Below are 12473 nucleotides of genomic sequence, written 5' to 3'. Positions count from 1 at the left end.
GAAAGTGGGCAAGGGAGTGGCAAATGGAATTTAACGCTGACAAGTGTGAAGTGATGTATTTTGGGAAGTTAAACCAGGGCAGGACATATACAGTGAATGGCAGGGCCCTGGGGAGTGTTCTTGAACAGAGAGACCTTGGGGTGCAAGTACATAGTTCCCTGAAAGTGGCAACACAGGTAGACAGGGTGGTGAATAAGGCGTATGGCATGCTTGTCTTCATTGGCCGAGGCATTGAGTACAAGAGTTGGGACTTCATGTTACAGTTGTACATAACGTTGGTTAGGCCGCATTTGGAGTACTGTGTGCAGTTCTGGTCGCCGCACTACAGGAAAGATGTGATTAAGCTAGAGAGGGTGCAGAAAAGATTCACAAGGATGTTGCCTGGTTTGGAGAGCTTGAATTATAAAGAGAGATTGGATAGGCTGGGTCTGTTTTCCCTGGAGCGAAGGAGGCTGAGAGGGGACATGATAGAGGTATATAAAATTATGAGAGGCATAGATAGGGTAGATAGCCAGAATCTGTTTCCCATGGTAGGGGGTGACTAAAACTAGAGGGCATAGACTTAAGGTGAGAGGGAGGAGGTTTAAAGGGGATCAAAGGGGTAAATTTTTCACACAAAGAATAGTGGGTATCTGGAATGAGCTGCCTGAGGAGGTGGTGGAGGCAGGAACAGTAGCCACATTTAAGAGGCATCTGGACAGGTACTTGAATGAGCAAGGCATAGAGGGATATGGAATTAATGCAGGCAGGTGGGATTAGTATAGATAGGCATTATGGTTGGCATGGACGCGATGGGCCGAAGGGCCTGTTTCTATGCTGTACGACTCTATGACTCCATAACAGGAGGGAGAGCAGCAAGAGGCCTGCATTGCTGAAAAACATAGATCTGTCCAGCCCAATCACATTCCAGGTATTTCCAAGCGACCTGCCTTGTATGTTGTTTCTCTTGATACAGCTCCATTAGTGAATGGAATAAGGAAACAAAAAATCCGTATGCATTGTCACATAATGTATGCACCCACTTCAGGAAAGAATTGCTCTGGTCCCTACATGTTGCAAAAACATCAGTGCATTCAAAAAGAACACGATTATGATTACACTACACATAACAACCAGAGCAATTCCGTTCCTTCTTCGCATATGTCTCTACTTTGTTGTTTCCAACTTTTTATAACTGATATATGACAAAAAGAGAATTATATTGGACCCAAAATTCAGTACTTTAGGGACCATAAGGGTATAAGAGAGAAAAACTTGCATTTATATAGAGTCTTTTACAATTTCAGGATGTCCCAAAGTGCTTTGCAGCCAATTAAGTATTGTTGAATTGTAGTCACTATCATAATGTAGGAAACGCAGCAGCAAATTTTATGCACAGCAAGTTCCCACAAACAGCACAGTGGTATGATCATGACCAGAAAATCTACTTTAGTGATGTTGATTGAGGGATAAGTATTGGTCAGTACAACTCCGCTGCTCATCTACAAATAGTGCCATGGGATCTTTTACATCCACCTAAGAGGAAAACAAGACCTTGGTTTAACATCTCATCTCAGTCTCCCTCAGTGCTGCACTGGAGTGTCAACCTAGATGTTGTGCTCAAATCTCTGAACTTTAAACTCCGTGGTTAGAGAGCTACCACTGGACACCCCCCCCCCCCCCCCACCCCCGCTGGCAGCCTGTAGATGTAGCTCGGTATAGGGACCGTGTTCTGGATTATAAAGTCAAATATGCTAGTTATACCCATTGTATAATGGGGACTAATTTCCAGTAGGATGGGGTACTAGGAAAAGATATGTCCACCCACAAAATTGTGCAGGGTATAGAAGGCCAAAGCTGTTATCCCAGAAATTGCAACATTTATGCCAGAATTGCACCTGACTTGCTAAGTCTGTAGAAAATACAGATAGGTTAACCGCATACTTAACTTATCAAACTAGGAAGTGACTGAATTCACAGGCTTGGAATCTCCTCAAACTTTCTCTCAAACATCAGTTTTGACTGAAGCCGTTAAGAAAAGTATTTTCTCAGCTATGCTGCTAAGAAAGGACTCTACAAACTGCCTTCCAAAAGTTTCAGGCAGGAAAATCTTTTTCTTCCCACTCTTATGGGTTCAAACTCATTCCAAAGATTTGAGCACATAATCTGGGCTGACAGTTCAGTGTAGTTTGTGGAACCTTGCTGTTCACAAATTGGCTATTCTTTTTCCCTACAATGGTTACACTTAAAACTTACTTCACTGGCTGCAATGGGCTTTGGGACTGAAGCCATGAAAGGTGCTATATAAATTCAAGTTCTTTCTTTCTGTTGTGAATCTCCTTATCATGGGAGTTTTCTAAGGGCATCCCCACCTATATCTTTATAATGGAGTCAGAACAGAAGTAGGTGGAAGAGGAAAGAATGCAGGATAAGGATCCAAAAAGAAAAAAAACAACTGGAGGATACCTTTCCAACAGAGTGCAAAGAACATGCTACTCCTATGAGGATATTTCAGAAGAGGTCTGCTGAAAGTGGCAGTGGTTCAGTAAGGAGGCATAAAAGGAAATTCGCCTCCAAATGACATACATTGGAACAATGGACTTCATATCAAAAGGTGGTTTTACAGTGCACACATATATATATTTACAGCAAGTATTTCTTTTTTCTGTTGTGCCTACCCCTAGTGCCTTTGTGTTGTTTTTCCTATTGTGTTTTGCTAAAGGGCCACCTGAGCATGAGGAATAGCTGCAAAAGGCCATCAAAAGGCAGATGAACTAATCCTTGAATTAGGCAGCAGCATCCTCAACCTGAAGCCATGATGCAGCTGCAGTACATAACAAGTCAATGAAAAAGTAACCATGGACAGTCCAAAACACAACACAAGGGTTCAAGCCCCTGATGATGCGCTAGACAAATGATGCATAAAGATAGGTTATTTTGATCCTCATTTATCCCCTTGCATCACTCCCCAGCTGAGGGTTGAAAAGTTCCTAAGCCACTGATCCTATCACTCAAGTTAGTTAATAGAAGATGTGAAATGGTTGGTTAAGGTGACTGAAGTGTTCTTTCTGCCATTGTGGAGGAGTAATTTTCCTCAACCTGACAGCTGACCTTGTAGTTAAGTTGGGAACTTGCTGAGGGGGAATTAGAATTTCCCCCCCAGTACCTCATCTGTTCCTCATGGTTCAACCACTGGTGTCAACAGGCTATTCCGCTGTGGGGTCCACCACAGCCAAGCCTGATCATGCAGTGATCACTGATAACCAATCAAGAGAGGCTCTCCTTGCTGTCCCAGTGGCATTGAGACTAATTTTAGTTTACAACCACCCCATCTAAAACTCACTAACTCAGCATAGATTCGGGATTGCACATAGTCTGTGTGGCTCATTTACTCCCTGTCTTAACCAGCTACGTCATCAATGAAGAATGTAATGCTTGTATTGATCTATGAATTTGCTGTTAAAGCTTTAGGAAGATACATCGTGTAGGAGCAGAGATATTCAAGGAGTACACAAATTTATTAAGCACTAGCATATTTTTAAAATAACATGAAATGATATTTCTTGCAACTCTATGATATATTTTACTTCAATACCATTAATGTTTTTCTTTAGAAAATTATTTAATTCTGTTTTTAAATATCAATCATTTGATTATAAATTAGAGCCACATAAAATAAATTGAATTTGAAATCCAACCTAAACTGTATAACATGAAAACTTTAACGAGCACATGCAATTTATTTTGATACATGTCCAGTTGAGCTACATGCGTGAGACAATCTTTGAAGGAGGAACTAGTTATTTATATTTCTGATATACTTGAAGAGATCAACATTCCATTCAGGAGCAATAGAAGAACATATCTTAAAAGATAAATGCCTTCAGAAATCCAATGTGCTGCTTTACTCAGATTGAATCTATATGTAAACTTGTGTGAAAATCATGATTTGAATTACCTAGGATATATTAGTTAGTTCTATCCATAGTCCCAAAGGACCATAGGCATCCGTCCCCATTAGAGAGACAGTTGGTGATGGATAGCTTGAGGGTCAACATTCCTCAAGTGTGGGCCAAGGTGAGGAGGCAGACCTCCATGAACTACCACAGCCGGTACCCACGCTGTTGACATCTTTCTGTATCATACACTAGCCTTCTAGCCAACTGAGCTAACTGACACCCCCCCCCCCCCCCCATGATATATATTTAGATGTGAAATCTTAGAGACTTACTTCTGTTGCCCATTGAACAGATTATCATAGTTGTAACAGAAGCAATTCCTTTTTTACAGTCGCAGAGTAGAATTTCTTTATTTGCCTCTATACTTATATTTTTACAGAACCAGATTTTGGAAACTTTTTGAATGCAGCAGAAAATCATTCTGGGAAAGAAGATTTTTCTTTCCATTAACTGTCATTGAACAACGCACTTCTAAAAATCTGGCAGAATTTAATGGTTCATTTTTGTTAAGGATTGGTCAGCGTCCAGTTCTGTTGAAGCACATCGACGTTAGGAGTGACATTTATGTAAATCTTGAGAACTGTACATTATCTTGTTGATGTCTGCACTTTTCACGATTACCACTGCTTACTGCATCAAGAGTGCTGGAGCTGAGTTGTAAACCAGAGTTAAGTTAACTCAGGCACTGTGCTTTGAACTGAACATGGCTTTAATCCTCTTAAGCTCCTCAATCTAATGATTTATTTAGCTGAAAACCGTATGATCTTCCTTTGAATTTTAATGATTACTGTCTTTTTGAGAATTCCTCATTTTGACTTTTTGGCCTCACCTTTGCATCGAACATGTCTATGGGGAGCACCTGTCTAGTTCTCCATCCAGCCCTTGTGAGTGGTTTGGCATACTCGCTCATGCCCAACTAAAATGTCTGTCTGATATACTTTCATCTTCTTATGAAACCTTTGACTGTAAGTTTGCCTTCAGTGCTGTTGGCCCTCTTGTTTACCTGATATATATCTATCTAGTTGAGACTGTGTTGAAAAAGACTACATTGAAATGGAGAATGTTCAAATGGTTTAAAGCAAGAAACAGGCAATTTGTCAATCATTTTCCATAATATATTTTATTATATTTCTTTCTTATACATCGAATCAGTGACAAAATAATGATCATGGGTTTATTATTGCTGAAATCTAATTATATGAATGTTTAGTGTTTTTGTCTCTCTCATACATTATTACGTTATTTTATTAATCGTGTTGTGCTATCTACTTATATTCGAATTTAATGAAACCCTGCTGACGAGTTTCAAGTTTTAATTTTCTCTATAACAAGCAATTACATTTTCTAGTCAGCATTCATTCCGGAATATATATTTTATTTATATAATGCATAATGCATTTTTAATTCTTCTTTCCAGCCTTCTGGACTTTGAATCGGAATACCAGGAGCTCTGGGATTGGCTGATTGACATGGAATCCATAGTGATGGACAGCCATGACCTGATGATGTCAGAAGAGCAGCAGCAGCATCTTTACAAGGTTAGAGCCTATGTTACTGTCTTTACGTGGATATGGAAAATCTGATTAGCCTGACAAGTCTTTCTCTCAGTGGACATCTTGACGTTCATTGTATATATCATGGTGCCTATTAGAATTCCCTTCCCTGTCCCCAACTTCATTTCCATCTCCTGCATGCTTGCAGAGAGTGCAGACATCATAATTGCTAGAGTTCCCTTTATCACATTCTATTAAGTTTAATTTTATAAAGGAATGAAGAATTCTTCCCATAGATGAGTAGAAATAAAGGAGACAGGATTAATAAATAGACTGAAACAAAATGAATAGTCAATGAAAGTAGGGGCTCTACTTTACAGTATGTGTTTCGATTTGAGGTTTCAGACAGATTAGCCTGTCCTTCAGAAGCTCTAAGAACAGAATTTGCTAGGAGTCTGGTTTATCGCTGCACCGACACTAGTTGGCTTTCAATGAATTTTTATTAGTAATAAATAAAGCAGTCTTTATTGCTTTAAGTTGTTATCTTAGACATGATTGAAACAAATATATTAGACTCTAATATTAATTTGAATTCCCTCAAATAATAAATGAGAAATATATATTTCAGCACCTTTCTGTTGCATAACCTGTTAAATACTCTATTTTATATATTACTTTAGCCTTTTATCGGTACAAAGTCTCAAAGCTTCTACTGTAGATGTGATAGCATTTTAAAACAGAACAGGGGTAATATGTTAGAGTATTCCAGGGGTTATTTTCAGCAGAAACTCCACAGCAGTAAATCTGCCTCGTTTAGGCTATTTTTTATTGTTGTAATTCTGACAGTTGTCATCCCTGAATTGCTTTGAACATATGGCACATTTCAAAGAGCAGATTGTGAATCGTAAAGGAAAAAAAATTAATAACCACCATCAGAATTGACAACAGGATAATGACAAGAAACAACCACCCTCTGGCTCTTTTAGTAATTTTTCATTTTTATACAAGGAATGGAAATTCAAGGTCAAACAGAAGCCTATCTCTTATCTCAGTGCCTTCATCAGAAGTTACTATAATCTTTAAGAGTGGCACCAGGAGAAATATCTCAAGTCCAGGTTTGTGCATTATCAGTTACAGAAGGGAAGCAGCTAGGGGCATTGTCTGTCACACAGCCAGCAGGGGGTGAATGCCACTAATGTGTAGCTAGTGTACAGGGGTGATAGATAAGGGGCAATCAGATTTTGTATTTTTGAGAAACTGTGAGGCAAAAGAACAGACCACTTGCAGGAGCAGCACTGGGAGAGAACCAAGGGTAGCTGTGAGAGCAAATCACACAGACATTCTCTAGAGGCATAACTATATACATGAAAAGAGAATTTTTGAAGCAGAGTAGTAAGCACAAAGGAGTTTGTGTATTCTTTGATTTTCATTTGAATGCACCACATTTGGAGACCTTCCTTTACCTGGATGAAACTGGCATGCTGTTAATTAGCGGTGGGCAGCGAGGCACATACAGACTACTGAAAGAAGCAATTTCTTTAGACTTCAAAGTAGCCCACAGCCTCGGAAAGCTTGTCCAGTAGAATCAAGTGCTCTGCTTCATTTGCTGTTACTATCTACTCACAGCTTTGTTCTTCACCTCCGCTGAACTTTATCCTTATAGTCTCTTTTGTTCAGTCCTTGTTTATGTTAACTGCTGTTATAAAGAAGTTTCCCCCCCCCACTTTTTTAAGAACGTAGAGCATTTCCTTCTACCAGTACTGTCCACTGCAGATGAAGGTTCTGGTGATCTAATAAAATGCAGGTTTCTGTCATTCTGCAGTAAATTTTCTTCAGAAATTCTGCTACTTGGCAATATGCAGAACTTTGGTAAAATAAGAAAGATTGGATTTATCTTTAAGATCAGCATTGTGAATAGGAACCTTTGAATCCACTCTCCTCTTTGTACATGATGAAAGCATGCTCATCTAATTTGCCGTTCAAAAGCAGGCTGACCAACTTGCTCACCTCTTTCGATATGTAGCATTGTGTGATTGACATTGTGATTCATGAAGTGCAATTCATTTAAAGACTTACTACACCTTCCTTGATTAATAATGTCTTCATACTGAGTTTTCAACAGAATTAGTTATACCTAGACCTTTCAGATTATCTGAGAGTTTAAACAATACTAGCACATTGTGACTGTAATTTTTTACAGAATTGTTTCTTACCAGGCCCAAAAATTAAGAGCTCTTTCCTGTCATCTCTTCCACAACTGCATTTCCATCTATGTCAAACCCATGAAGAGCAACATTTTTGCTCATAATACTTTGTGGTGCTGCTGATGGAGGAGGGGTGGGAGAATCTCACGACAAAGTTCCAACTTCTATTTTACTTCTCCTAAGGATATGTCATTCTGATTTTGCCTTGCATCTATGTATAAAAGGTTTATTTGTTTATTGAAATAATGCAATATGATTGGTTGGTGAGGGGCATTATTCCTTAGCACAGTGCCATCTTCTGAGGCTGTCATTTGAATTTCAGATGTAGCAACATCCACATTCTTAAAGAAACCATGCGTTGACCCATCTACTAATGGGTTTATTGTAAGAAAACAAAGGTTCTGTTATGAAAAGAGATCCTCAAACTATCCACTTACAAGTAAACCTTTGAATTCACGCTCCACAAGCAAATTCGTAATGGACCATGAGTCTTTCAAAAGTGGAAGTGAATAGTTTTTTTTAATAAATAGATATTTCAAATCCATTTAATTTTCTTGGTGTACATAAGATGCTGTTTTATCTTACTTGATGCAAAATCGTGACATAATTTTGTTTTTACAACATGGCCTAATGGTAATATTGAATGTTGCAATCTTAATGATGTTTGTGTCACTACCAATCCCAAGTGGCTTTATTCCCATTGAATAACAGGCCCTGTCTCCATTTAATGGTTTCAGTGAAGCATATCCGTTCAAATCAAAGTAGCTTTGAAGTACAGAACTGTTTCCCCTACATTTTCCATAACCTTTGATATGTCACCCAAAAGGCTAGTCTGAAACTTTATCTTGTTAATTTTCTGTGCCTCTGTCAATGATTCCTCTGACTCTAAGCCTTCATCATGTTGCCAGCATGCAGTTACGTATCTGATTTTATTTTGCCAAGGTGTAGGCCAGCACTTATCACGCTACTTTGCCAGACTTTAGATGCACATTTTCAAAGTATCTCTAGAGTACACATTTCCCTCCAAATGTATTTGCATAGTTTTGCTTTAGATATTTGCTGTAATGATTCATTTACTGATTGTATTTAAGTCTGATGTTCCTACGGTTTGATCCGACAATTTTAGAAGCTTGTTTAGTACAGATTCTACTTTTTTTCCATAGTTGAAGCCATAGATATTATCAGTTATTTGAGTTTACTGTCACTTTTAAGTGTCTGATACTGCAGCTCCACTAACTCTGACTACATTCGATTTCCTGCAGTCTGATCACACAGCTGCAGCTAGTTCTTTTTTCTCTGAAGTATGCTATTATATTAAAGTGCCCAATACCGTTACCACTTAGCTTTAACTTCTCAAATGTACTGTAATCTTCTACATCAGAGACTGTAGTCCTAGTTAAGAGTTAACTTTGATTTGCAAAGCTCCATTGAAGCTGGTTAAAATGCAGGCTGAAAACACAAAATAAATGATAGACACTTTTAGACACATGTAAGTGAATTTGTTATATATTTTACATTTCACTGAAGTTGTACTTTCCTTGGCAGAATTCTTCAGAAGGTTGTAAAACAATATTAATTAGTTTTTCAGCCCCTGTAAAAAGTGTGCAGCATAAATTCTTGCTTTGCCAGAGAGTCAAGAGAAATAGTAATCATAGTGGAAAGAAATTTAAAGGGTGAAGAGCAAAATACAAGTGCACATATCCAACCAAAACTGTACTTCATATTAGACGTTATCTTTAACCATGCAGAGCTATAGATACATTAATCTAAGCATGCTATTATGTTGAGGTCTTAATACTGCTGCAGCTTAATTACTTTGGACAGAAATGCTGGAAATGCACGACAGGTCAGGGTTTTATCTGAGACATTAATATACCTTTCTCTTTCAGATAATGATTGACATGCTCTGCATTCCCAGTTTTTATTTCAGATTTCCACTTGTTTAGCTCTGGTTTGTTTAAAGTTTAATTGTTCTTTTGATGCTACAGTTACGCAGTTCTCAGATGATATAACAGCTGATTTAGTCTAGAGTACAGAATAGTGAAAGGATATATGTGGGCAGAATGTACAACAATTTTTTTTTTCCTTACCTATAATCTGTAACTATTACTGCGCAAATTAGATGCTTCAGCAGCTTATTTATTCCAGGGTCCGAAACCATGACAAAATATCTGGCTATAATAACTCATTTAGTTTGCAGTTGATTTTTTTTCTCAATAACTGTGATCAGTTCTCAGAAGCTAGAGCAGTTCATTTGTCCTCTTCTATAAAAGCAAAATACTGCAGATGCTGGAAATCTGAAATAAAAACAAGAAATGCTGGAAATAGCAGGTCTGGCAGCATCTGTGGAGAGAGAAGCAGAGTTAACATTTCAGGTTAGTGACCCTTCATCAGTTCTGACCTGAAACGTTAACTCTGCTTCTCTCTCCACAGATGCTGCCAGACCTGCTGAGTATGTCCAGCATTTCTTGTTTTTATTTCATTTTGCCTCTTGATTTCCACACCAGTTTTCTTGCCTTCCCTCCTCTTTTGTAGCCTTTAATTCCCTACTGAAGCATAGATTTTGGGCCCTTATTGCTCTCCCCTTCTTGTCATCTTACTCAGTGATCAATTCCTGCATGAGAACCTTGGCAGTAAGCATGTTATTTTGTCTTGTTCCCAGCTGATGCCCACATAAGAACAATTCCTGCAGTACATTCCTGAATAGTTATTGAGGATAAGAACGTTCCCTAACCCATGGGGATGAGGCTTATTGTAGCTTCTTCACAATCAATCTAGCTGAGATTATGTAACTAAAGACAACTTAGTGATCCAATCTGTGCCTTTCCTGAACTAGATGACTCAACCACCCATTGGATCAGGTTGCTAAGCCTATTTAATATTATGATGTGTTGTCTAATGCTGCTTATTTTTAATTGTCTTATTTGCTAAAGTATTCAATGGTTACCACCTCCCCCCCCCCCCCCCCCACCTCACAATACCCTGGCAACCTGGGTTCCCTCATGTCTTATATCTTTCAAAACTCTTGGTCAAGTAGGTGGAGCAATCATATTCATGCACATTTCCAAAACCCCATGAATGATGCTCCTTTGTTACGTTATGCCCAGTAAATACATATCATATTCCTAACTTTTAAGATATGAACTTTATCCAATGTGGACTCTTTGAAATTGACTTTTCCTTTTTAAAAAAATGGACAATGTGCTGCAAAGATGGGCAACGAAGGTCAGATGACCTGACCTGTGTATTCAAAAACTGCCTTTCTGTCTCAAAAGGACAAAACAATACAATCCAGACTAAGAGATGTCAACTACACCCATCCTGAAACCATTCATAGACATTCCTGAATTGAATGTTTTTTTTCTGAGGCAAAGAAGGTGATTGCCTTAACCACCGCCCCCCCCCCCCCGCCCCCAGGATTAATGTCTTACAACAAAACCAGGATAAATAGGTGTGAAGTAGTTACATCATAACAGAATGATACCCATCCAGATATCAATAGAAAGCCATGGATTGCACATCCTTGTCCATTGTGTGGTCACATTGGGGCAAGGCCATGTGTCTTCTAACAGAAACTCTAATGTGATGGACTTTTACCTTAAAAGGTAGCCCTCTGGAGAGAGGGGAGATCAAGCTAACATCACAGAAAGCAATCCAGCTAAAGCTATGAAATCGGACCAGCACAAAGAAGAAGCCCTGCTGCTAATTCTACACGTCAACTTGCTGCAGCAGAGAACTTAAAGTGACCTCCACGTCCAGTCTGAAGTTTAACCACAAGAAAATCTACAATACCTCTACAAGTTCATGACTACAAACACCCAGGCCTGCACCTTTAAAAGAGACTGTCCTCCTGAGAAAATTCAACAGGTTTACTGTAAACCATGAACACCTACCTCACTTTAAATCACTTACCCCTTTCCTCTCTATCTATCTATTCTTGTATATGCATGTGTGAGTGAATGTGTGCATGAGTGAGGTTGCGATCTTTTCGGGAATTATGTAAGAATAGTTTCTATTTTTTTAACCTATGAGTAAACCTATCATTTGTCTGTTTATTTGACCCTAAACACACTCAGGGTCCAACTTACCATTTTTAACAAAACACGATTGTGGTCAGTTAAGAGGTGAACAGTGGGAACCACCCACACTCCTTTCCACCTATCCACAACAGTTAACTAACCAAGAGATGTGCTTGAGCTGATAGTAAAGGTATTTCTTTTGCTTTCTGTAATCAAATGGTACAACTGAGACTACCAATTATATATATCCCGAGAAGCAACCTCAGCGTGAATGCCAATGGATACTGAGATCTGAGAGTCCAACATTCTCATGTATAGCTACTGAACTGCATTACGATTACATTTCCTGTATGGCATTGGCTCTGATTAGCTATCTGATGCTTCTGCTGCTTATTCATTCTAGCATGTGACTGCATGTGCATTGATCGGATTCCAGATATGTTTGCCATCTGCCTTATTTTAAACAAACCTGTACAGTTTTTGAGTGGGACAGTTAAAAATTTCTAAAATGTAAACTAGAGGTCAAATGTGCAGTTTTGAATATAATAAATTTCCCACTTGTTTCGGTGTCTTATGATGTGGAAACATTAATTATGAAGTTTTAAAACAAAATTGTACCGCTATTTCCTCCCCACCTGATGGTGTTGATTCCTGTTGGGATATATTTTACCGGTCAGCTCACCCTCAGGTACTTCAACCGACAAGTCATTCTTCGAGTCAGGGTCCGCAGGCTATTTAAACAGGAAGAAGGGAAGCATCACAAGAAACCCAAATCCTGCCCTCGCGCAATATTCAAGCATGCAGAGGGGCTACAGGATA

General features: G+C 38.8%; 1 protein-coding gene across 1 annotated transcript in view; it reads left to right on the top strand.

Annotated features, from left to right (window-relative positions):
• akap6 (A kinase (PRKA) anchor protein 6) overlaps positions 1-12473 on the top strand; it is a 374046-nt gene that overhangs the window by 238682 nt on the left and 122891 nt on the right. The window contains exon 8 of the mRNA XM_068038344.1: positions 5356-5476. Within this exon, the coding sequence (XP_067894445.1) occupies positions 5356-5476 (121 nt within the window). The remainder of the gene's footprint in view (positions 1-5355; positions 5477-12473) is intronic.

Source organism: Heterodontus francisci, chromosome 9 (genome assembly GCF_036365525.1).
Source record: "Heterodontus francisci isolate sHetFra1 chromosome 9, sHetFra1.hap1, whole genome shotgun sequence".
NCBI lineage: Eukaryota > Metazoa > Chordata > Chondrichthyes > Heterodontiformes > Heterodontidae > Heterodontus > Heterodontus francisci.
Note: the sequence above shows the minus strand (reverse complement) of the source record. Positions and strands in the feature narration are given on the sequence as shown.